The following is a 27428-nucleotide window of genomic DNA, read 5'->3' as shown; positions in this document are numbered from 1 at the left end:
TGAGCCATTTAGTTATCACTAGAGATGAGCGAACATACTCGTCCGAGCTTGATGCTCGATCAAGCATTAGCGTACTCGTAACTGCTCGTTGCTCGGACGAGTATTTCGCCTGCTCGAGAAAATGGCAGCTCCCGCCGTTTTGCTTTTTGGCGGCCAGAAACAGAGCCAATCACAAGCCAGGAGACTCTGCACTCCACCCAGCATGACGTGGTACCCTTACACGTCGATAGCAGTGGTTGGCTGGCCAGATCAGGTGACCCTGGGATAGACTAGCCGCTGCCCGCGCTGCTCGGATCATTCTCTGTCTGGATGCCGCTAGGGAGAGAGCTGCTGCTGGTCAGGGAAAGCGTTAGGGTGTTCTATTAGCTTACTGTTAGGCAGGAGTGATTCTACAACAACCCAACAGCCCTTCTTAGGGCTACAATAACGTTATACTTTTTTTTTTTATTTGCTTGTGGCTGGGCTTGCTGGCACTAGTAGTGCAGCTAGTACCATATTGTGAGGAATTAGCAGGGGGACTTGCTACCGTTGTGTTTAGCTCTTAGTGACACACATATCCACCTCAAACACCAAAGTGGGAAAATTTATTAGGGGTTTGATTTCAATTAGGCACAGTCTGCCAGTTTCTTTTTATTTTACGTTTATTTTTTTAATAACTCAGTGTCATCTCATCTTGCATAGTAGTGTGCTTTAATACTTGGCTAGAAAATAGCCATAGGAGAATCCAAACGGCTTACTTACGCCTACAGTAGCGTTATATATATTTGATTTCTGGTTGATCTGCTGGTGGCTGTAGTTGCTGCAGTGCATCTACTAGCAAATTGTGAGCAATTTGGAGTGAGACTTGCGACCACTGTGTTTTGCGCTTAGTGACGCACATATCCATCGCAAAGACCGAAGTGGGAAAATTTATTAGGGCCCGGGGTTGTATTTCAATTAGGCACAGTCTGCCATTTCCTTTTTTATTTTACGTTTATTTTTTTCATAACTCAGCGTCATCTCATCTGGCATAGTAGTGTGCTTTAATACTTGGCTAGAAAATAGCCATAGGAGAATCCAAACGGCTTACTTACGCCTACAGTAGTGTTATATATATTTGATTTCTGGTTGATCTGCTGGTGGCTGTAGTTGCTGCAGTGCATCTACTAGCAAATTGTGAGCAATTTGGAGTGAGACTTGCGACCACTGTGTTTTGCGCTTAGTGACGCACATATCCATCGCAAAGACCGAAGTGGGAAAATTTATTAGGGCCCGGGGTTGTATTTCAATTAGGCACAGTCTGCCATTTCCTTTTTTATTTTACGTTTATTTTTTTCATAACTCAGCGTCATCTCATCTGGCATAGTAGTGTGCTTTAATACTTGGCTAGAAAATAGCCATAGGAGAATCCAAACGGCTTACTTACGCCTACAGTAGCGTTATATATATTTGATTTCTGGTTGATCTGCTGGTGGCTGTAGTTGCTGCAGTGCATCTACTAGCAAATTGTGAGCAATTTGGAGTGAGACTTGCGACCACTGTGTTTTGCGCTTAGTGACGCACATATCCATCGCAAAGACCGAAGTGGGAAAATTTATTAGGGCCCGGGGTTGGATTTCAATTAGGCACAGTCTGCCATTTCCTTTTTTATTTTACGTTTATTTTTTTAATAACTCAGTGTCATCTCATCTGGCATAGCAGTGTGCTTTCATACTTGGCTAGAAAATAGCCATAGCAATAGGATAGCATCGTTTGGTTTTAAAAACTAAAAAACACACAAAAAAAAAAAACACAAAAAAAAGTTAAAAAAAAAATTAAAGTTATAACTCTCATTTTCAAAATGTTTAACCCGAGGGCTAGGGGTAGAGGACGAGGGCGGGGACGTGGGCGTCCAACTACTGCAGGGGTCAGAGGCCGTGGTCCTGGGCGGGGTGAGACACCACCTGCTTATGAGGGAGCAGGGGAACGCCGCAGAGCTACACTCCCTAGGTTCATGTCTGAAGTTACTGGGACTCGTGGTAGAGCACTGTTGAGGCCAGAACAGTGCGAACAGGTGATGTCGTGGATTGCCGACAATGCTTCGAGCAATTTGTCCACCAGTCAGTCTTCCACGCAGTCCACCCATGTCACCGAAATCGGCACTCCTCCAGCTCCTGCACCTCAGCCTCCTCCCCCCCAGTCTGCCCCCTCCCAGCAAAATTTGCCATTTGAACCTGCATACTCTGAGGAACTGTTTTCTGGACCCTTCCCACAGTCACAAACCACTTGTCCGGTTGCTGATGAGCAATTTTCCGATGCCCAGGTTTTCCACCAGTCGCAGTCTGTGGGTGATGATGACCTTGTTGACGTACTGGAAGAAGTGTGTAAAGAGGTGTCCGACGATGAGGAGACACGGTTGTCAGACAGTGGGGAAGTTGTTGTCAGGGCAGGAAGTCCGAGGGGGGAGCAGACTGAGGGATCGGAGGATGATGAGGTGACAGACCCAAGCTGGGTTGAGAGGCCGGGTGAACACAGTGCTTCTGAGACGGAGGAGAGTCCTCGACCAGAACAGGTTGGAAGAGGCAGTGGTGGGGCCAGACGGAGAGGCAGGGCCAGAGCTGGTGCATCAGCGCCAAATGTGTCAACTAGTGAAGCTCCCGTGGCGAGGGCTCCTGCGGCGAGGGCTAGATTTTCAGAAGTCTGGAGGTTCTTTAAGGAAACACCGGATGACCGACGGACTGTGGTGTGCCACATTTGCCAAACCAGGATCAGCAGGGGTTCCACCACTAATAGCTTAACTACCACCAGTATGCGCAGGCATATGAATGCTAAACACCCCACTCAGTGGCAACAAGCGCGTTCACCTCCGGCCGTGCACACCACTGCTCCTTCCCCTGTGTCAGCTGATAGTCAGCCCCCTGCCTAGGACCCTGCCACAAAAACCCCATCGTCGCCTCCACGATCCTCCACAGCATCCACCAGCGTTCAGCTCTCCATACCCCAGACGCTGGAGCGGAAACGCAAATATAGTGCAACCCACCCGCACGCCCAAGCCCTTAATGTGCACATCTCCAGATTACTAAGCCTGGAGATGCTGCCCTATAGGCTAGTAGAGACCGAGGCCTTTCGCAGCCTCATGGCGGCGGCCGCCCCTCGGTATTCGGTCCCCAGCCGCCACTACTTTTCCCGATGTGCCGTCCCAGCCCTGCACCAGCACGTGTCAGACAACATAATCCTTGCCCTGACCAACGCCGTTTCTGACAAGGTCCACCTGACCACGGACACGTGGACGAGTGCTGCCGGGCAGGGCCACTATATATCGCTGACGGCACATTGGGTTAACTTGGTGGAGGCTGGAACCGAGTCTGACCCTGCGGCTGGTCATATACTGCCGACGCCGAGGATTGCGGGGCCTACCTCGGTCCAGGTGTTTCAGGCCTACTATGCCTCCTCCTCCTCCCACCCCTCCTCCACCTCCTCCTCCGAACGACCATCCGTGGGCATGGCGCCATCAGTCGGTAGCTCTAGGCACAGCAGCAGTGCCGACGCTAAGCGACAGCAGGCGGTGCTCAAACTGCTGAGCCTAGGTGATAAAAGGCACACCGCCCAAGAACTATTACAGGGCATCACGGCGCAGACTGATCTGTGGCTGGCACCGCTGAACCTGAAGCCAGGCATGGTCGTGTGTGACAACGGCCGTAACCTGGTGGCGGCTCTGCAACTCGGCAGACTGACACATGTGCCATGCCTGGCCCATGTGTTAAATCTGATAGTTCAGCGTTTCCTCAAGACATACCCCAATCTGTCTGATTTGCTCACGAAGGTGCGCCGCATCTGTGCGCATTTCAGGAAGTCCAGCACAGATGCTGCCACTCTCAGGGCAGCGCAGCGCCGCCTCCAACTGCCCGCTCACCGACTGTTGTGCGACGTGCCCACGAGGTGGAATTCAACACTGACCATGTTATCCAGAGTTTACCAGCAGCGCCGAGCGATTGTAGACTGCCAGATGTCAACTTCCACCAGAACTGGTAGTCAGGTCAGTCAGCTTCCTCAAGTCTACAATGAGGAGTGGACGTGGATGTCTGATATCTGTCAGGTGCTGAGTAACTTTGAGGAGTCAACACAGATGGTCAGTGGCGATGCCGCCATCATCAGCCTCACCATCCCGCTGCTTGGCCTGTTGAAAAACTCTCTGGTCAGCATGAAGTCGGAAGCTTTGCGCTCCTCACAAGAGACGGGGGAAGAAGATTCCCTTGTTGATAGCCAAAGCACCCTTAGGTCTGTTTCTCAGCGCATATCGGAGGAGGTGGAGGTGGAGGAGGATGAGGAGGAAGAGGAGGAGAATGTTGGCGAGACACAAGAGGGGACCATTATTGAGTCCTTCACTGTTGAGCGTGTATGGGCAGAAGAAGAGGAGTTGGAGGAGTTGGAGGAGGAGGAAATGGACAGTCAGGCCAGTGAGGGGAGTGAATTCTTACGCGTTGGTACTCTGGCGCATATGGCAGATTTCATGCTAGGCTGCCTATCCCGTGACCCTCGCGTTCAAAGAATTTATTCCAGCACCGATTACTGGGTGTTCACTCTCCTGGACCCACGGTACAAGCAAAATCTTTCCACTCTCATCCCTGGAGAGGAAAGGAGTGTGAGAATGCATGAATACCAGCAGGCCCTGGTGCACAAGCTGAAACAATATTTCCCTTCTGACAGCGCTAGCGGCAGAGTGCGTAGTTCTGCGGGACAAGTAGCGAGGGAGAGTAGGCGAGCAGGCAGCTTGTCCAGCACTGGCAAGGGTACGCTTTACAAGGCTTTTGCCAGCTTTATGTCACCCCAGCAAGACACTGTCACCTGTCCCCAGTCTCGGCAGAGTAGGGCTGATCTTTACAGAAAGATGGTGAGGGAGTACGTAGCTGACCATACCATCGTCCTAAATGATCACACAGCTCCCTACAACTACTGGGTTTCAAAGCTGGACATGTGGCACGAACTGGCGCTGTACGCCTTGGAGGTTCTTGCCTGCCCTGCCGCTAGCGTCTTGTCCGAGCGGGTTTTCAGTGCAGCTGGTGGCATCATCACCGATAAGTGTACACGCCTGTCGACTGACAGCGCTGACAGGCTGACGCTTATCAAGATGAATAAAGCCTGGATTTCTCCTAATTTCCAATCTCCACCAGGTGAAGGAAGCTCAACCTGAATAATTTATCCACTCCTCCTCCTCCTCATTTTCCTCCTTCTCCTCCTCTTTGTACAGTAAAGCAGAGGAAACTGGCTATTTTTTGACAGGGCCCACTGGCTCTAGCTATAGTACTTTATGCATTTAATTTTTATGGAGGGCCACCGACCCGGTCCTCTGTTTTAAACAATTTTTGGGAGTGCCACATACAGGCACTCAATCTATTCAATTTTTCTGGAGGGCCACCTACCTGCTCCTCTGGTTTGAAAACTTTTTTGGACTACCACATACAGGCACTCAATCTATTCAATTTTTCTGGAGGGCCACCTACCTGCTCCTCTGGTTTGAAAACTTTTTTGGACTGCCACATACAGGCACTCAATCTATTCCATTTTTCTGGAGGGCCACCTACCTGCTCCTCTGGTTTGAAAACTTTTTTGGACTGCCACATACAGGCACTCAATCTATTCCATTTTTATGGAGGGCCACCTACCTGCTCCTCTGGTTTGAAAACTTTTTTGGACTGCCACATACAGGCACTATCCAAATTGAATTGTCTCCATAGCAGCCTCCACACGTTGTCTCCATTGCTACCTCCAAAAGTCGTCCATATAGCTGCCTCCATACATCGTCCCTTTATCAAACGAGGTGTGTCAGGCAGAAATTTGGGTTGTTTTCATGGATTCCACATCAAAGTTGTTAACTTTGTGGCCACCCTGCTGTGTTATCCACAAAATACACTGGCAAACTTTTACCATTTACGGATATTATTTCAGCGCTTCTTGCGCATCTGTTTACATTCCCCTCACCCGCCATATCCTAAACTTATAAGAACGCTACTACACTTGATCTTATACAAAAGGTTCTTAGAAGTGCTGTTTGGGGAGTAGCCTAGAGACAGGGGCTTGGATTGGCGAAAGCTCGCCTGGCAGCGGAGCGCCAGCTCCATGCCAAGAACCAACTAACATAGTTTTAACTGCAGCACCTTTAATCTACTACTAGTTCACTGCCTCCATACATGGCCGCCTTATCAAACGTGCTGTGTCAGGCAGAATTTTGGGTTGTTTTCATGGCTTCCACAACAAACTTGTTAACTTTGTCGCCACCCTGCTGTGTAATCCTCAAAATATACTGGCAAACTTTTACCATTTACGGATATTATTTCAGCGCTTCTTGCGCATCTGTTTACATTCCCCTCACCCGCCATATCCTAAACTTATAAGAACGCTACTACACTTGATCTTATACAAAAGGTTCTTAGAAGTGCTGTTTGGGTAGTAGCCTAGAGACAGGGGCTTGGATTGGCGAAAGCTCGCCTGGCAGCGGAGCGCCAGCTCCATGCCAAGAACCAACTAACATAGTTTTAACTGCAGCACCTTTAATCTACTACTAGTTCACTGCCTCCATACATGGCCGCCTTATCAAACGTGCTGTGTCAGGCAGAATTTTGGGTTGTTTTCATGGCTTCCACAACAAACTTGTTAACTTTGTCGCCACCCTGCTGTGTAATCCTCAAAATACACTGGCAAACTTTTACCATTTACGGATATTATTTCAGCGCTTCTTGCGCATCTGTTTACATTCCCCTCACCCGCCATATCCTAAACTTATAAGAACGCTACTACACTTGATCTTATACAAAAGGTTCTTAGAAGTGCTGTTTGGGAAGTAGCCTAGAGACAGGGGCTTGGATTGGCGAAAGCTCGCCTGGCAGCGGAGCGCCAGCTCCATGCCAAGAACCAACTAACATAGTTTTAACTGCAGCACCTTTAATCTACTACTAGTTCACTGCCTCCATACATGGCCGCCTTATCAAACGTGCTGTGTCAGGCAGAATTTTGGGTTGTTTTCATGGCTTCCACAACAAACTTGTTAACTTTGTCGCCACCCTGCTGTGTAATCCTCAAAATATACTGGCAAACTTTTACCATTTACGGATATTATTTCAGCGCTTCTTGCGCATCTGTTTACATTCCCCTCACCCGCCATATTCCAAACTTATAAGATCGCTACTACACTTAACTTGGTGCAGGCTGGGACCGAGTCTGACCCTGGGGCTGGTCATATACTGCCGACGCAGAGGATTGCGGGGCCTACCTCGGTCCAGGTGTTTCAGGCCTACTATGCCTCCTCCTCCTCCCACCCCTCCTCCACCTCCTCCTCCTCCGAATTACCATCCGTGGGCATGGCGCCATCAGTCGGTAGCTCTAGGCACAGCAGCAGTGCCGTCGCTAAGCGACAGCAGGCGGTGCTCAAACTGCTGAGCCTAGGTGATAAAAGGCACACCGCCCAAGAGCTATTACAGGGCATTCCACATCAAACTTGTTAACTTTGTCGCCACCGTGCTGTGTAAGCCACAAAATATACTGGAAAACTTTTTTCATTTACGGATATTATTTCAGCGCTTCTTGCGCAGATGTTTACATTCCCCTCACCCGCCATATCCCAAACTTATAAGAACGCTACTACACTTGATCTTATACAAAAGGTTCTTAGAAGTGCTGTTTGGGGAGTAGCCTAGAGACAGGGGCTTGGATTGGCGAAAGCTCGCCTGGCAGCGGAGCGCCAGCTCCATGCCAAGATCCAACTAACATAGTTTTAACTGCAGTACCTTTAATCTACTACTAGTTCACTGCCTCCATACATGGTCCCCTTATCAAGCGAGCTGTGTCAGGCAGAATTTTGGATTGTTTTCATGGCTTCCATGTTAACTTTGTCGCCACCCTGCTGTGTAATCCACAAAATATACTGGCAAACTTTTATCATGTACCGATATTATTTGAGCGCTTCTTGCTCACCTCTCTGCCACCCATTGGTTTGAAGCCTGAGTCCATTTAGGGTATGTTGCCATGCCACTCTCTAGCCTGCCGCTGCTGCCGCTGCCGCTGCCTCTGCATGCCGTCCCCTATAGTGTCAGGGTCAATTATTGGATGTTTTAGATGCTATCTAGCTTCATTCTGTCACTCTGTCATGGCCATGCTGTTGCCCATAATTTTGGCATAATGGTGCGATTATGCAGCCTCAGAGGCATCCATGCATGCTGCCCCTGCTGTTTCCTGTCCATTTCCGTGGTGTTTCCATCCTTTTCTGAGGTTCCCAGGTGTTTGGCCAAGCTTCCCTGTGCAGAGCCTTGGTCCCCTTGAAAAATGCTCGAGTCTCCCATTGACTTCAATGGGGCTCGTTACTCGAAACGAGCACTCGAGCATCGGGAAAAGTTCGTCTCGAATAACGAGTACCCGAGCATTTTAGTGCTCGCTCATCTCTAGTTATCACCTTTGCTTTATGGCAAGGTGCTCCATCATGCTGAAAAAGGCATTGTTGATCACCAAACTGCTCTTGGACCGTTGGGAGAAGTTGCTTGGAGGACATTCTGGTACCATTCTTTATTCATGGATGTGTTTTTAGGAAAGACGGTGAGAGAGCCGATTCCCTTGGCTGAGAAGCAACCCCCACACATAAATGGTTACAGGATGCTTTACAGTTGGCATGAGACAATACTGGTGGCATTGCTCACCTTGTCTTCTCCGAACAAGCTGTTTTTCAGATGTTCAAAACAATCGGGAAGGGGATTCATCAGAGAAAATGACTTTACCCCAGTCTTCAGCAATCCCCTTTTGCAGAATATCAGTCTGTCCCTGATGTTTTTTCTGGAGAGAAGTGGCTTCTTTGCTGCCCTCCTTGACACCAGGCCTTGCTCCAAGAGTCTCCACCTCACAGTGCGTGCAGATGCACTCACACCTGCCTGCTGCCATTCCTGAGCAAGCTCTGCACTGCTGGGAGTCCCATCCCGAAGCTGAAACACTTTTAAGAGATGGTCCTGGCGTTTGCTGGTCCTTCTTCTTGGGCGCCCTGGAGCCTTTTTGGCAACAAAGGAACCTCTTCTTTGAATTATACTTGAATTCCTTGATGAAACGTTAGATTGTTGACTGAGGTGCAATCTTTCTAGCTGCGATACTTCTCCCTGTTAGGCCAGTTTTGCGCAGTGCAATGATGAGTGCACGTGTTTCTTTAGAGATAACCATGGTTAACAGAAGAGAAACAATGATGCCAAGCACCAGCCTCCTTTTGAAGTTTCCAGTGTTGTGATTCTTGTCCAGCCCTGTCCTCATCAACACCCACACCTGTGTTACTGGAGCAATCACTGAAACCATATTAGCTGCTCCTTTTAAGGCAGGCCTGCAATGAAGTTGAAATGTGTTTAGGGGAAAAAGTTAATTTTCTAGGCAAATATTGACTTTGCAATTAATTGCTGTTAAACTGAACACTCTGAACACTGCCATTATAAAACCCGATGCAGTAGACTTTGTAAAAATTAACATTTGTATCATTCTCAAAACTTTTGGCCATGACTGTAGGCCGTAAATAAAATTGATTGGATCCCATAGCAGGCTTTTTGATATAGCAGCCATAAATGCTGGCGTGTCTCCCGATGATATTTGGACAAGCTGGACAAGTTTTTAGTTCCTCTACTTCTGCACAATTCATATCTAGCAGAATACAAATCTTGATTATCACAGTCTTGCACCTACAATTCTCAGCTGTGGGATGCAGATCTCTCCATCTTCAACTTGTTTATGTTTGTGTCGATGTGACCAAGACTAACTGGAGGCCATGGGATTCCTGTTATGTAAATCTGCCATCATAAACCTGTGCTACAATCTCTTTTTCCACATGACCTAATCCAGCACTACATTAACCGATAAACTGGGTCAGGCATTAGCTCCTCCCATTTCTAGGCTATCTAGCTAGCTATCTATATATAAATATAAAAAGTAGAGTTCAAGTCCGCACAGCTTTGTGGAACCCCTAAGGAGGGGGGAGAGGAAGCCCGCCAAGGTCGTAGCTTGCTCCTTATGCAGATACAAATTGGAAAAAGCGAGCAGCACTCCAGAGGTAGAATTCAAAAGTTGGTGATCTTTATTGAGGCAAGTGGCAATGTTTCAAGCTGCTTGAAAAAGGTGTCCAACACCGAAACGTTGCCACTTGCCTCAATAAAGATCACCAACTTTTGAATTCTACCTCTGGAGTGCTTCTCGCTATTTCCAATTTGTATATATAAATATACATATATATATATATATATATATATATATATATATATATATATATATATATTTATACGAGTAACAAAAAAGTGGCAGCAAGCTTGAGAAAAGCTCCGATGTGTGAGGAACTGAAACGTTGCTACACATGGGAATGAAAGTACCTTGAATTTTTCACTGGAAATCTTGGAGTGCTGCCATTTTTTTGTTAACCGTCTATTGTGGATCCATGTTGAGGCTCCGTGATTTTGCACTCAAGCCTCATCTTTAATACAGGTGCTGCTCTTTCTCCCTTTATATATATATACTGTATATATATATACAATATATATATATATATATATATATATATATATATATATATATATATCTGGTAGAATATCTTGGTGCTTGAGTTTCAAAGGAAATAGACAGAAAGGTCTCATCAAGGCGTTTTTATTCCAATAGTAACATTTTTTTTTAAATGCATTTTGACACCAGGTGGGGTGTTCATTACCAATGATAGTAATACATTTTTAAATAAACCCTTCATATAGGAAGGGTTTATTGGAACCTTTTAGTGTTAAACCGACACGTAAAACAATTACATAAATTCATCTCTAGGTGAAAGCATTTTATGACCAATAAAATCATCCCTATTAACTAGCAATGTCTGCAGGAGAAATGGTGCCATTCTAATTGTAGAGTATGTTTGGCCCTTGATTAAGTGGTTTACAACAACATGTTCTTAGTTTGGGGCTTATTTAGGTATTTTTCCTTACATAAAAAAATATTAGAAAATATAGGTCCCCAAAAAAGTGCTTGTACAGAAAAACTACAAAAAAAGCTACAAAATAGCAATATGTAAAGTAACCTTGAGCACATGATCACATGGCAGCAATACATGACAAATTCATCACGTATTTTGGCCATGTAGCCCATGGCAGCCATAGGCATCTCCTAATCAGCATTTGGACAGCTCCACAGTTAAGCAATGTTTGTGGCAGTGTTAAGGTCCTACTAAATTGTATAAAAAAAGAATGTAGTTTTACAATTTGGCATTGATATGAATAGCAACAAATGGATCATCATCTGAACTTCTGATTTTGAAATCTGCTGTTCCAGCGCTGCTCACAGTAATCTGTTTGCCAGTACAATGGGAGCCTTCCTTCTGTCCCGAGATGACATCGCAATAAGTGCCAGCAGGAAGTCCAGTGTTCAAGGTGACATCCATGTCCCTGAAAGAGCGCTCACTTTAATTTGATGTATAAATAAACTTAATATTACTAAAAAATGTAGGTTTCTAAAATTAAACAACACTAAAAAACAGGGCAAGTGGTATGAGAAATTGACAGCATTATTTTAGTCTTTTCGCCTAAATGGGGTTGATCTACAAAATGAAATAAAAATTAAAAAAAAAAAAAAATCACCAAAATTTAGGCTAGAATTGAAAATTAATTCTGGCCAAGCTACCATGTACAACATTTATTGAACGTTTTAGACTTGGGTCAGATAAAAGTGTGATGACAATGGGCCATTGGTGTACACTAAATTGTTATGGAGATGCAGGACAATTCCACTCACCTGTTATCATTGTTAAACACAATAAAACCCACGTTTCCACGCCCAAATGCGACTTGATTTTCTGCATTGTCCCACCAATTAGTGAGAGCTTGGCCGTTAGCGACATTCCGAAAGATGGCCATGTTCCTAAAAAAACAATTAAAACATATTGTAAACAATAAGAATAAAATGTTCCTTTATTTATGTAACATTTATAATCCATGCCCTTCTATGAAGGTAGGATATTATTATGTAGAAAATGTATTACATTAAATTGAAACATTTAAAGTCTTTGAATGTTATAGATTACTTTATCTGTCTCCATCTGTGCTCACAAACCCAGCCATTTCCACAAGTGGTGTCTTCATTGATAGTGACGGCTTTCGTAGACCCATTGCCGTAGCTTGGTGGTCCAATCCAGTCATTTATATCCTGCAAACACAAGATGCAAATTATGATTTCCCACAGAATATGTTCTTTGCTACTGAGGATTTGTCATTAAGATGTACAGCATCTACTTGGTGTGGTCATTTGAGAAAACTGGAAGAAAAACATTATGAGGAATGACACTTATCAGTGACATCTGTTTGGTGGAAGTCCATCACCTGGGGCCCACACCAATCAACGGTTCAATGCTGCCTCTGGCTCAAAAAGTTATACAGGGGATGGAGACAGAAGCACATATTTTTATATCTGTAGAGCAGCCATTTTTGCTACTTGTTAGTTGTTGTGTAATACCAGAAAATTGAAACCCATTTCCTTTTCAACTGAAATTAACCAACAATGAAACTTGTGCATGCTTTTCCCGAAAATTTATCTTCCTCAATGCCCCCCCCCTACCCACCATCTAATTTGCAGTGTAAAACCTGCTCCTTATTTATCAACTAAGCCAGCTGTGTGCTGTCTTTAACAGGATTCAACAAAATAGTAAACTACGTAAAAAGCTACATAAACTTTACAGCAACACAATATTAGAAAATCTTTTAACAAATTATTTAGAAAGATGGCCAATTAGGAACAGAGAATGAAAATTTACAACAAAAAATGACTGTACATACTATTAAAGGGGTATTCTAACCAATTCAAGTTAGGCCCTATCCACGGTGATGTGATCACGGAGATCACGGTGATCATAGAGATGAATCCAGCAGAATGGTCATGCATGGCCATCTACTCCATGACTCTCATGGAGCGACGAGGGCTCTGACTGAGGTACGTGGGAGCCCATCGGACCCCTCGTTTTCGTAATCTGTGGGGGTCTCATCACAGAGACCCCCAATGATCAGCAAGTTAGGCCCTATCCACAGGATAGGGCCTAACTTATATTCATGGGAAACTCCTTTAAAACAATTATGATAACAATTGGGCAGAGCTGTCTGTTTGTAACCAGGGGTTGTCTATAAGTCAGATCTTCTTAAGTGAGGAACTGACTGTACATCAACAATTTAGAAAAATACAGTAACCTACCCATCCACTATTACACATAAGCTATGCTTCTCAGTAAATTATAGAAAAATGAATACAGGCGGTCCCCTACTTAAGAACACTCGACTTACATACGACCCCTAGTTACAAACGGACCTCTGGATATTGGTAATTTATTGTCCTTTAGTCCTAGGTTACAATGATCAGCTGTAACAGTTATCACAGGTGTCTGTAATGAAGCTTTAGTGTTAATCCTGATTCTTATGACAACCCAACATTTTTAAAATCGATTTTCACAGAGACCAAAAAAGTTCTGGCTGGGATTACAATGATAAAATATACAGTTCCGACTTACATACAAATTCACCTTAAGAACAAACCTACAGACCCTATCTTGTTTGTAACCCGGGGACTGCCTGTTTGTGGTTCCTTTGTATACAATTTGATCATAGCCACTTCCCAGCAACCTGTGTAAAGTAGATCCTTACTCTATTGGGTGCTGCAACACTACGCACCATTGGGGGGAGCTACATAGCAGTTAAAAAGCTTATCCCCAAGACTCTGGGCAACATCACCTGACAACATTCACATCATAACGCTGTAGTACTTCCTAATAATCAAGAAGAAGCATTGCTTTACAAATTAGTAGTTTCACTTCTAAAATATAGATCAGATAATTTTGCAACTATAATTTTACATCTGAAAGACAGTTAAGTTCCATTCATACAACTGTATTGGGGACCCTGAGCTGGCCACACAAATTGTGGCAAGATCATGGCACCCACATAGGTCTATTACACCTGGTCATTGTGACTGAGCTGCATGGCCCCACCTCATAGTATAGAGCAGGTGCTAGTTTTGGCCTGATTTGCAGCGTGGCCACTCAGCTTTCCATGGAGAGGGGAAGGGTGAGTGGCCACCCCTCACCCCTCCAGTCGATTGTGTGCTTAGCCTGAACTCTGGCCCAAGTAATGCACACAGTTGTTTGCATTAAGACTAAGATCATTTTAATACAAAAAGTGTTAATGTAAAAAATACAACTGTTACTTAAAAGATGATGAAATAGGGAATATACAGTAGTCACATTCATTGCAGATAGAGTTTGTATATTACCTTTCCTTCTACAAAGCTCCTAGGCCAGCTAAAACTAGACATGACACGAGGAAATCCATACGGATGCGCCAGCATGAAGCCCACTGCCATTTTGTACAAGCTGTAAAGATTATTATCAAAGTTATTGAAAAAGACCAGACTAAATCTTCTAATGTGTAATCAATGTTATCAGTCCTTACCGTGCATCAAAAAAGGTGAGTATAGAGGCTCCACCTGCACCATGGCCTCTTTGGTTATCATGGTTATCTACAAATACCAAGGCTCTATCGCTCGGCAGGAAACCCCAACCTTCTCCCCAATTTCTGGATGATAAAATAATGGTAAGTGTAGTATACACTGTTTATAGACTTTAGTGACTTCTTCATTTTAAACTTACTTCAGATAGGCCATCTTTTCTCCATTCCACTTACGCATTACTGTTCCAAGTTTGCCCCCATATTTAAATTCTGTTACCCGTCCAATGCCAGAGTATTCATAAGCTGATATTCCTTCTCCCCCCATATCAATCACCTAATAAAAAGCAATAGATGTTATTAGAATGAAAACTCATTTTCACTTACAGTCAAGTCAAAGTCTTCCAACAAGACCCCACAACTGAGCCAATCAGTGATTGACAGCCGGTCCATCAGGGGTGCCATGATCCATGGGCTGTATAAAAATTATAACCCCTAGAAATCTAAAATTCACTTCCTACATATGGTACTAGAATCAAGGTTCTTGGCAATGGAAAATGTGTCTCTAATGACCTTCTTTCAAATTTGTGGTTTAAGGACCCCTAGGCGGTCCTACAAAGGTCTTGAAATAGCTCTTGTGTACATGTGTATTAAGAGCAGATATACAAGAATTTCCTAGATAAAGGTCCTTTTCAGTATAAAATTTGGTGGGTGGTTTGGGTAGCCATGGGCCCTCTAAAAGGTTTGGGCCCAAGGCTACTGCCCAAACTGCCTATATTATCCATTACTGCTGTCCATAGTTTAAATTATTTGATCAGAGGTTACCTCAACTACATCAATCTCCTATCAATGACCTTTTCTATGAATAGCGTATTTAAGGTCAGAAAGTTTTAAAGAGAATTTACCTAAAAGTAACCATGCAAAAAGTTAAGTAATTGCACCAACAATTGGTGAAGTAACTTAGACAATTCAATAGATGATGCAAAGTATGTCTCCATAATCAAAAACTATGCCGGATTTAACATCCAGCATCAGACACAGTGATAAATCTGTCGCAGGAGAAGATTGTCTAGTCTATCTCTGCACTAGTGTAAAGTGGGACAAATCTCCCCCATAGACTAATAAACCCCACTCTATAATGGCAAAAACAATATTCCACAATTTTATTGTTACAGTTTCTAAGTTTAATAACCTGTCCTAGTATTCTAATTCACTTATTCCACTAAATACCTTCTTTGACATCCTTTGAACCTTCTGTATTTCAGCCATGTTCTTCTTTTTAATTGTAGATTATATATATTTATCAATTTAGTGGATGAAATATGTAATGATTCAGGGGATACTAGATGATAATTCACAGGGCATATAGTATATATTATAATATGATTGGGGTCAAACATTGTATGTTTTAAATGTGGAGGGCACAGTGCAGTCACTTGTGGTAAATACACAACCCTCTATTACATATAGAAAGGGACATTCCCGCAGAGACCGCTTGGTGCATAGCCATTTTGTGCCTTCAAGAACAAATACTTGGTTAAACAGTTTGAACATAATGGGGAATTTCCAGTGTAAGAGATGCATCACTTGTTCTTACATGTTGAAAACATAGAAATTCACCTCTAGTGTCACAGGCGAGACCTTCGAGATAAGATCTTTTATTAATTGTAGATCAGAGTGGTTGGTCTACAGGGCTATCTGTGGCCTGGAGTATATAGGCAAAACAAAACAAGAATTTTGGAGAAGGATTGGTGCCCGTGTAGGTGATATCATCAATCAAAGAGATACTCCCCTAGCGAGACACATAGTGGAACAGCATAATGGTTGTACGGTGGGTGCCATTAAGTTCCATGGCATTATGAAAATTCCACGTAGCCCAGGAAGTGGGGACTGGGAGAAGAGAGATTTGCAAAATGAAATCAAATGGATTTTTCATCTCAAACGGTCTCTCCAGGCAGGTTAAATGAATCCTTAAGCTAAGCCCCTTTTCTAGATCCCTAGATACAGTCAGAAGAGCTTCCTCAGGTGGGTTATATGTAATTTATAACCTATATCCCGTATTTTAGATCCCTAGATAGGTGTGACTGATCTATTAACACCCATTTGCTACCTACATGGGGTGGTCCGCACATCATATTGACTTTACGTTACTGTTCTCCTCCTGAGTAAAGAATCTGTTTAAATATCATCCTTTAGTACAATGAAGGTCCGTACCTGTTATCCCCTCCCTCTCTTATGCAATATTCACTATATGATTGCCGTTTGTACCATGAATATGGAGGAGCCTTAAGTTGGTTTTGGGTTGCCTTAGGATGCCGAGAGAGATAGGATAATACTTTAAATGGACCGCTTTTCACTCCTTCTCCACGCCTACAATGATGATGCTGGAGAGGGGAGTGTCTTCAGGCTCTGGATCACGGAGCACTGACTGTGAGTGACGTACTTCCATCTCTCTAAATATATTTCATTATCTTATTTACATTGGCTGCAACTGCCTGGCTTTGGTCAATGCCCCAAGTCTTTTTCTGCCACAGTTTTAGCCATAAGGTGAGCAATCTATGGTTTTTGTGGCTTTCTCAGTCCTGTTTTTGAGCCCTTGAGTGCCCTTGAGGGAAAACTCAGAGCAGATCCTGTTCTTGGCTGTGTTTGGGGATGGGCTAGTCCCATAGAACTCAATGGGGCTGCAAAACAACATGATCGGCACATGGTTGAACTACATTTGCAACTCATATTTGTAATGGGTTGCTGGGTAACAATCACATGACTTCATTAGCTAGTTTTTGTGCAGGCCTGCAAATCCAAGCAACACATGGGCCTAGTTTGTGAGAACCATCAATTGTGTTTTCTACACCAATTTTTCAGATGTATATTCATATTACCAAATGTATCCCCTCTCTAGAGTATATATAATGTTTATTATACCCATACACAATAAATACCATACCTCCTGGAAAATGAAAGGACGAGATCCATTAGGGAACCACTGAGTGTTCAAGTTGTTTAGCCTCCCAACAATTGCTTGCATGTCCCCCGGCCACATGTGTTTAGAGGCATCAATTCTGAATCCAGCCACCCCAATATCAATCAGCTTGTTCAAGTAGTCTGTAACCTTGTTGCGCACATAATCCTTTTCCAATGCCAGATCTAGAAGATTCACAAGACGACAGCTTCTGACCTGTGCACATTTCAGAGCAAATGAGGGGAGCAATGATCTGACAAATCTACTTTATACTGCATTAGAGTTTAGCTGTCCAATGTTTCTGTATCATACCTGATCTGCATCTTGATAGTCCTCAATATTACCGCTGGTGGTTTTACACTTATCGTCATTAAAGTCAAGGCGTGAATATGGCACGTTGGGAAAGCTTCTCAAATTTGTATCATATGTACTGCCACAAGTGGATGAAGATCCTTTTCCAACCCCCGCTCCACACATGTGGTTAATGACAGCATCTACATAAATATAAACCTGAAAATAACAGGAAACACTGTTATTATCACAAAATGCTTATAGCAAAGGCTTACACTGGGATGAGACTATCCAATTTAGTGATTATAAGATTAAAGGAATATCTACTAGAGATGAGCGAGCAATAAATATAAAAATAAAATATGTCTGAAGAACAAATTGCAGATGTTTCCATACATCTGCTAACTTATCAGAAGTATATTTGCATTGACTGCCATCAATCGCAAATGTGTGTATTACTTTGATGGTGTATTGACAATTCCCTCTCCAATGATATAATGAGGACAATCTCCTGAAGGGACACATCATCCCCTAAATTTCAGCATTGGTATGGCTCTTACTTGCAGAACTCTCATGACCATGGTTACCATCCTCGCAAAATGTAAGTATTGAGCGTCACTAGCGGTTCTGGAAGCCGGGATCATCCTGTACACATGTTGTTACATCCGTGTAAGAGTCTTCCGCATTTCATCAGACTGAGAAGACGTTCTAGTTTACTTCAATAAGCAGTCTGAACAGTGCTCTAGAGGCTGGGCTGCTGATTGAATTTACCCCCACCATCTCGCTGCAAGCTTTCCTGAGAAGCAGCAATGGTTAACATGTTCAAACACTCAACTGGAGCAGAAAATCACTGTTCATGTGGTATTGCTAGCAGTAAATATAAAGAAGTAAGATGTACTGGTGGTCTTCGTGGCCAAGTTATTTTCAGTGACTAAGGGGTTTAGAGTACCAGAGGATCTCCTTTAACCTCTTCCTAAAATACCATAGACCCACATTTCTGTGGATTTTATTATAGATTTATCTCCCGGGGATAAACTGTTATTTTGGCAGTTTGTGATAGATTCTCTAAAATGTGTCAACTAGTATCCTTCAGGAAACTGCTAAATGCTAAACTGTTACATGATTTTTAGTCAGATCAAGCACCCAGCTGGCATTCCAGAAAACATTGGGGCTTATTTACTAAAAGTTGGATTTTGGCACATTGGCACCGGCTTTCATGGGACAGAAATCGGGGGGCGAATCTGAGTGCTGGATTTAACATTTAAATTGTGTCACAAGACAATGCATTTACATGCACTGGGAAGAAGGAGGGGAACTCCGGCGGAACTGAGAGGGGAAGCGACAGATGCAGGAGAGAATCGCGCCGGAGTCCATGATCATCGGACAGCGCACAGCGGGGATCGCGACAGGACCAGGAAAGTAAATGTGCCCGATCGTCTATAACCAGGGGCTAAAATAACCAGGGGACAGACAGACTCAATTAGACCTTAGAATAAATAATATAATAAATAATACTAATAATATACTAAAATATCTACATTTTTCTGTAACTAAGGGTTTATTTATCAAATTCTTGTCTTGTAGGAACATTTAGTTAATATAGACTGTGCACATTCGGGGCTCAGTTTCTCATAAACCTGATTAAAGACCAAGACAGACATTGACATCATTGCTATCACTAATACAAAACCCATGTCAACACTGAAGGGGTTTTCAGTAAAAAAAAAAAAAATACAAATGAGCAGGTAACATCACGGGTATTGGTATTCTGTACAATTTGATCCAAATTTATTTGTCATGAAATGCACATTATTTTTAACATTATTTTTTAGCATTTAGCATTATTTTTAAGACTAAGAGAGTGTACATGGATTTCCTCTACTGTAAAAGCACATTTTCTTTTAAAGAAGTTAACATAAAATGAACCATTAATGCACTCTATGCATTGTTGATGTGGTAAAGGACTATACTAGATGCAAACATCCGGTTTAAATGCAATATTTACATAAGTGTATATAGACCCATTTCCAACAACCACTATTTCAATGGTTTAATAGTACATTGGGGCTCATTTAATAAGGGCCATGCGGACCGCACTTTCGTCGGACATCCCGATGATTTCCAGTGGGACAGGTATTTAAAAGGGGTTTTTGGCGCATGCAATCGGATTTTGGCACAATCTCACCGCCTTTCATGCGACACAAATCAGGGGGCAGGCCGTTGGATGATCCAACGGATTCAGACAAACCGCGGGATTTAACTTACATGCACCGTGAAGAAGAAGGTGAACTCCGGCGGACCTGTTCGGGGAAGCAACACATGCAGGATATCAGGCCACAATCTTCATGAATCGTGGCACAGTTCATCCTCGTCGGACAGTCCAGATCGGGGATCGCATAGGGACCGGGTAAGTAAATGTGCCATTTCAAGTATGCTAGTACAGCAAAAAACTATTTGGCTGATTAGAGAAGCTATAAAACCGACCTTGCTTTAAGCTGGTTAAGAATCTGGAGCATCACATTTGTTTTTTCTATGAAACTCTCACAATGTCTTGAATAAAAGAACTTTCATGTAAAACTCAACAGTCTATTGTTGTTCTTAGGAATGAAGGCCATTCCATGTGACAAATTGCTAAGAAACTGAAGATTTCCCACAATGGTGTGTACTATTCTATTCAGAGGAGAGCTCAAACAGGCTCTAACCAGAGTAGAAAGAGAAGTTGGAGGCCCCCGCTGCACAACTAAGCAGGGCAGAGAAAAAACCATATCTGACACTAGCTTATAAAAGGAAACATTACTATTGGCAAAAGAACACAGACACTGAATAGAGAAAGAAAAAAAGTGCTATGGACAGACAAATCTAAGTTTGAGGTGTTTGGATCACACAGAACACAGAACAAATGAAAATATGCTGGAAGAGTACCTGATGCCATCTGTCAAGCATGGGGGAGTCGCTGATGCTGGTAAAGTGGGTGATTTTTACAAGGACAATGGGATTTTTAAGAAAGAAGATATCCCTCCATTTTGCAACGCCATGCCATACCCTGTGGACAGTACTCGATTGGGGCCAATTTCATCCTACAACAGGACAATGACCCAAAGCACCTCCAAATTATACATGAAGTATTTAGGGAAGAAGCAGGCAGCTGACATTCTAGCGTTAATGGAGTGGCCAATACAGTCACCAGATCTCAACCCCATTGAGCTGTTGTGGGAGCAGCTTGACCGTATGGTACGCAAAAAGTGTCAATCAAGCCAATCCAACCTGTGGGAGGGGCTTCTGGAAGCATGGGGGAAATTTTGCCAGATTACCTCAGCAAACAGATAGAGGCCAAATGTTTGCAATGCTGTAATTGCAGCAAAGGGAGCATTCTTTGATGAAAGCAAAGTTTGAAGGAGAAAATTATTTTAAATTAAAAAAAAAATATGTAAAACAATATATGGACTACTCATTTGAAAAATAAAAGTAGAGTTTTCATGGAAAACACACAATTTTTTGTGTGATCACAAACTTCTGTGTATCTATCAGCCTTCTATGTAAAATTACCTTCAGCTTCTTCTAAAGTGGGACAGCACTTTCTGGTTGTGACAACAGCTAAAGGAACTGAGGCCAAAGCAGTTTTCCATCTTTTCCTATAATTCTGAGCTCTCCTCCCATGCCCTATTAGTAGCCAAACCAATCAGGACACAGAATCTCAGGCTGAATAACCTCCTCAGTCTTAGGCTGCATTTACACAGACATATGCTCGCCCCACCGCATCCGGCCACGCTGGAGATGTCCACAGTGTCTATTGCGCTCAGTAGCTGTATGGTGACCACACACTTGACACCATTCCGTACCATGCACAATGAAAACATAGAGAATGTGGCTGCAGCATTCACCCCTCCTCTCCAGTGCACGGCTGTAGGCTACCCCTTGCTTTGGCCGGGCGAGCCTACGGCACAAGCAGCTTTATTGCTTTACAACACAGATGTGACTCTAACCTGAGAGATAACTTCAATTTTTTTTGCATCCTCACATCCATACTAACTTGCATTACAGTAATGCATACACACATATTATCACACACACACACATATATATATATATATATATATATATATATATATATATATACTGGATATAAAATTTAGAGACCAGTTGACTTTTTTACAGAAATAATGTCATAATGTTAACATATACTAAAGTATATCGACATAAAATCTTTATTTTAGATCTATATCTATAATGCTTGACTTACAAAGCCATCCACAACATGTCCTCTCCATATATCTCTGAACTCATCAGGCAATACCACCCCACACGTAATCTCCGCTCCTCACACGATCTTCAGCTTCACTCTACTTCTATCCGCTCTTCTCAAAACCGTCTCCAGGACTTCTCCCGTGCTTCCCCCATACTCTCGAACTCTCTACCGAAATGTGTCAGACTGTCCCCCACTTTCGAAACCTTCAAGGGACTCACATTTTCTGGATCGCCTATAATGCACAATAACTGCACTGCTCCCTCACCTCATGTATCCCCCCTCATCCTTGTGAGCTTTCACAGGCAGAGTCCTCCTCCTATTAGTCTCCTGATCACTGTAGTTTTGTATTTTGTACTTTTTCCCTGTTTTTGTCTTAATGTAATTTTAATTATGTGACCCCCTCACTAATTGTACAGCACCATAGAATTAACAGTGCGCTATAAATAAATAATAATAATAATTTTGCAAAAAAATGCAATAACTAAACTTGCTGAAGGTTACAGTCACCAATCAGAAGGACTAGTACAGGTCTATGCTTTGAATGACTTCCGCACATCTGTGGCCACAGGAGTAGTCTCTCACACTGCTCTGATGGGATTTTGGTCCATTTTTCTTCCTGTCTCTTCCACAGTTCTGTGACTGTTGTGGGTCTCTTTGCAATAACTTTTTTACCCAGGATTTTCCTGAGGCTTTCTATTGGGTTTAGATTGGGATTCAATTTCTTTTTTTCATTGTTTTCTGTTTCATGGAACTGCTTTACCTGTTTTGTCATGTGACAGGATTGAGTGAAGAATAAACGGAAGTAATCATGTGTTGTTGAAGAAGGTTCTGATTAGTAAAAAAAATGGACCTGTCATCATTTTTTTGCAGACTTCTATTGCCTTCTGTAATCAACATCAGTGAAAAACAACATATAATAAATGCGCCTGACTGACAGCATGCTGACACGGAGCCGATGCCAGAGCATTCATGTAAAGAAGAGGACCTGCCAGGGGGGGTCGGAAGGTGACTACTAGAGATGAGCGAACATACTCGTCCGAGCTTGATGCTCGTTCGAGCATTAGCGTACTCGAAACTGCTCGTTGCTCGGACGAATACTTCGCCCGCTCGAGAAAATGGCAGCTCCCGCCGTTTTGCTTTTTGGCGGCCAGAAACAGAGCCAATCATAAGCCAGGAGACTCTGCACTCCACCCAGCATGACGTGGTACCCTTACACGTCGATAGCAGTGGTTGGCTGGCCAGATCAGGTGACCCTGGGATAGACTAGCCGCTGCCCGCGCTGCTCGGATCATTCTGTGTCTGGATGCCGCTAGGGAGAGAGCTGCTGCTGGTCAGGGAAAGCGTGAGGGTGTTCTATTTGAATAGTGTTAGGCAGGAGTGATTCAACAAGAACCCAACAGCCCTTCTTAGGGCTACAATAACGTTATACTTTTTTTTTTTTGTTTGCTTGTGGCTGGGCTTGCTGGCACTAGTAGTGCAGCTAGTACCATATTGTGAGGAATTTGCAGGGGGACTTGCTACCGTTGTGTTTAGCTCTTAGTGACACACATATCCACCTCAAACACCAAAGTGGGAAAATTTATTAGGGGTTTGATTTCAATTAGGCACAGTCTGCCAGTTTCTTTTTATTTTACGTTTATTTTTTCATAACTCAGCGTCATCTCATCAGTGTGCTTTCATACTTGGCTAGAAAATAGCCAAAGGAGAATCCAAACGGCTTACTTACGCCTACAATAGCGTTATATATATTTTATTTCTGGTTGATCTGCTGGTGGCTGTCCTTGCTGCAGTGCATATACTAGCCAATTGTGAGGAATTTGGAGTGAGACTTGCGACCGCTGTGTTTAGCGCTTAGTGACGCACATATCCATCGCAAAGACCGAAGTGGGAAAATTTATTAGGGGTTGGATTTCAATTAGGCACAGTCTGCCATTTCCTTTTTATTTTACGTTTATTTTTTCATAACTCAGCGTCATCTCATCAGTGTGCTTTCATACTTGGCTAGAAAATAGCCAAAGGAGAATCCAAACGGCTTACTTACGCCTACAATAGCGTTATATATATTTTATTTCTGGTTGATCTGCTGGTGGCTGTCCTTGCTGCAGTGCATATACTAGCCAATTGTGAGGAATTTGGAGTGAGACTTGCGACCGCTGTGTTTAGCGCTTAGTGACGCACATATTCATCGCAAAGACCGAAGTGGGATAATTTATTAGGGGTTGGATTTCAATTAGGCACAGTCTGGCAGTTTCTTTTTATTTTACGTTTATTTTTTCATAACTCAGCGTCATCTCATCAGTGTGCTTTCATACTTGGTTAGAAAATAGCCAAAGGAGAATCCAAACGGCTTACTTACGCCTACAATAGCGTTATATATATTTTATTTCTGGTTGATCTGCTGGTGGCTGTCCTTGCTGCAGTGCATATACTAGCCAATTGTGAGGAATTTGGAGTGAGACTTGCGACCGCTGTGTTTAGCGCTTAGTGACGCACATATCCATCGCAAAGACCGAAGTGGGATAATTTATTAGGGGTTGGATTTCAATTAGGCACAGTCTGCCATTTCCTTTTTATTTTACGTTTATTTTTTCATAACTCAGCGTCATCTCATCAGTGTGCTTTCATACTTGGTTAGAAAATAGCCAAAGGAGAATCCAAACGGCTTACTTACGCCTACAATAGCGTTATATATATTTTATTTCTGGTTGATCTGCTGGTGGCTGTCCTTGCTGCAGTGCATATACTAGCCAATTGTGAGGAATTTGGAGTGAGACTTGCGACCGCTGTGTTTAGCGCTTAGTGACGCACATATCCATCGCAAAGACCGAAGTGGGAAAATTTATTAGGGGTTGGATTTCAATTAGGCACAGTCTGCCATTTCCTTTTTATTTTACGTTTACTTTTTCATAACTCAGCGTCATCTCATCAGTGTGCTTTCATACTTGGCTAGAAAATAGCCAAAGGAGAATCCAAACGGCTTACTTACGCCTACAATAGCGTTATATATATTTTATTTCTGGTTGATCTGCTGGTGGCTGTCCTTGCTGCAGTGCATATACTAGCCAATTGTGAGGAATTTGGAGTGAGATTTGCGACCGCTGTGTTTAGCGCTTAGTGACGCACATATCCATCGCAAAGACCGAAGTGGGATAATTTATTAGGGGTTGGATTTCAATTAGGCACAGTCTGGCAGTTTCTTTTTATTTTACGTTTATTTTTTCATAACTCAGCGTCATCTCATCAGTGTGCTTTCATACTTGGTTAGAAAATAGCCAAAGGAGAATCCAAACGGCTTACTTACGCCTACAATAGCGTTATATATATTTTATTTCTGGTTGATCTGCTGGTGGCTGTCCTTGCTGCAGTGCATATACTAGCCAATTGTGAGGAATTTGGAGTGAGACTTGCGACCGCTGTGTTTAGCGCTTAGTGACGCACATATCCATCGCAAAGACCGAAGTGGGATAATTTATTAGGGGTTGGATTTCAATTAGGCACAGTCTGCCATTTCCTTTTTATTTTACGTTTATTTTTTCATAACTCAGCGTCATCTCATCAGTGTGCTTTCATACTTGGTTAGAAAATAGCCAAAGGAGAATCCAAACGGCTTACTTACGCCTACAATAGCGTTATATATATTTTATTTCTGGTTGATCTGCTGGTGGCTGTCCTTGCTGCAGTGCATATACTAGCCAATTGTGAGGAATTTGGAGTGAGACTTGCGACCGCTGTGTTTAGCGCTTAGTGACGCACATATCCATCGCAAAGACCGAAGTGGAATAATTTATTAGGGGTTGGATTTCAATTAGGCACAGTCTGGCAGTTTCTTTTTATTTTACGTTTATTTTTTCATAACTCAGCGTCATCTCATCAGTGTGCTTTCATACTTGGTTAGAAAATAGCCAAAGGAGAATCCAAACGGCTTACTTACGCCTACAATAGCGTTATATATATTTTATTTCTGGTTGATCTGCTGGTGGCTGTCCTTGCTGCAGTGCATATACTAGCCAATTGTGAGGAATTTGGAGTGAGACTTGCGACCGCTGTGTTTAGCGCTTAGTGACGCACATATCCATCGCAAAGACCGAAGTGGGATAATTTATTAGGGGTTGGATTTCAATTAGGCAGAGTCTGCCATTTCCTTTTTATTTTACGTTTATTTTTTCATAACTCAGCGTCATCTCATCAGTGTGCTTTCATACTTGGTTAGAAAATAGCCAAAGGAGAATCCAAACGGCTTACTTACGCCTACAATAGCGTTATATATATTTTATTTCTGGTTGATCTGCTGGTGGCTGTCCTTGCTGCAGTGCATATACTAGCCAATTGTGAGGAATTTGGAGTGAGACTTGCGACCGCTGTTTTTAGCGCTTAGTGACGCACATATCCATCGCAAAGACCGAAGTGGGATAATTTATTAGGGGTTGGATTTCAATTAGGCACAGTCTGGCAGTTTCTTTTTATTTTACGTTTATTTTTTCATAACTCAGCATCATCTCATCAGTGTGCTTTCATACTTGGTTAGAAAATAGCCAAAGGAGAATCCAAAAGGCTTACTTACGCCTACAATAGCGTTATATATATTTTATTTCTGGTTGATCTGCTGGTGGCTGTCCTTGCTGTAGTGCATATACTAGCCAATTGTGAGGAATTTGGAGTGAGACTTGCGACCGCTGTGTTTAGCGCTTAGTGACGCACATATCCATCGCAAAGACCGAAGTGGGATAATTTATTAGGGGTTGGATTTCAATTAGGCACAGTCTGCCATTTCCTTTTTATTTTACGTTTATTTTTTCATAACTCAGCGTCATCTCATCAGTGTGCTTTCATACTTGGTTAGAAAATAGCCAAAGGAGAATCCAAACGGCTTACTTACGCCTACAATAGCGTTATATATATTTTATTTCTGGTTGATCTGCTGGTGGCTGTCCTTGCTGCAGTGCATATACTAGCCAATTGTGAGGAATTTGGAGTGAGACTTGCGACCGCTGTGTTTAGCGCTTAGTGACGCACATATCCATCGCAAAGACCGAAGTGGGATAATTTATTAGGGGTTGGATTTCAATTAGGCACAGTCTGCCATTTCCTTTTTATTTTACGTTTATTTTTTCATAACTCAGCGTCATCTCATCTGGCATAGCAGTGTGCTTTCATACTTGGCTAGAAAATAGCCATAGCAATAGGATAGCATTGTTTGGTTTTAAAAACTAAAAAACACAAAAAAAAACTAAAAAACACAAAAAAACACAAAAAAAAGTAAAAAAAAAAAATTAAAGTTATATAACTTTCATTTTCAAAATGTTTAACCCGAGGGCTAGGGGTAGAGGACGAGGACGAGGGCGGGGACGTGGGCGTCCATCTACTGCAGGGGTCAGAGGCCGTGGTCCTGGGTGGGGTGAGACACCACCTGCTGATGAGGGAGCAGGGGAACGCCGCAGAGCTACACTCCCTAGGTTCATCATGTCTCAAGTTACTGGGACTCGTGGTAGAGCACTGTTGAGGCCAGAAC

General features: G+C 43.1%; 1 protein-coding gene across 1 annotated transcript in view; it reads right to left on the bottom strand.

The window, feature by feature from the left end:
* Positions 1-10589: 10589 nt before the first annotated feature.
* LOC140103764 (pancreatic alpha-amylase-like) overlaps positions 10590-27428 on the bottom strand; it is a 36612-nt gene continuing 19773 nt past the window's right edge. The window contains exons 3-10 of the mRNA XM_072126990.1: positions 17695-17892; positions 17368-17598; positions 14627-14760; positions 14430-14552; positions 14251-14350; positions 12023-12144; positions 11734-11859; positions 10590-11387 (exon numbers count right to left, since the gene is read on the bottom strand). Of these exons, the coding sequence (XP_071983091.1) occupies positions 11198-11387; positions 11734-11859; positions 12023-12144; positions 14251-14350; positions 14430-14552; positions 14627-14760; positions 17368-17598; positions 17695-17892 (1224 nt within the window). The 3' untranslated portion in view covers positions 10590-11197. The remainder of the gene's footprint in view (positions 11388-11733; positions 11860-12022; positions 12145-14250; positions 14351-14429; positions 14553-14626; positions 14761-17367; positions 17599-17694; positions 17893-27428) is intronic.

Source organism: Engystomops pustulosus, chromosome 10, assembly GCF_040894005.1.
Source record: "Engystomops pustulosus chromosome 10, aEngPut4.maternal, whole genome shotgun sequence".
Classification (NCBI taxonomy): Eukaryota; Metazoa; Chordata; class Amphibia; order Anura; family Leptodactylidae; genus Engystomops; species Engystomops pustulosus.
The sequence above is the reverse complement of the archived record's forward strand: the minus strand, read 5'-3'. Positions and strand labels throughout refer to the sequence as shown.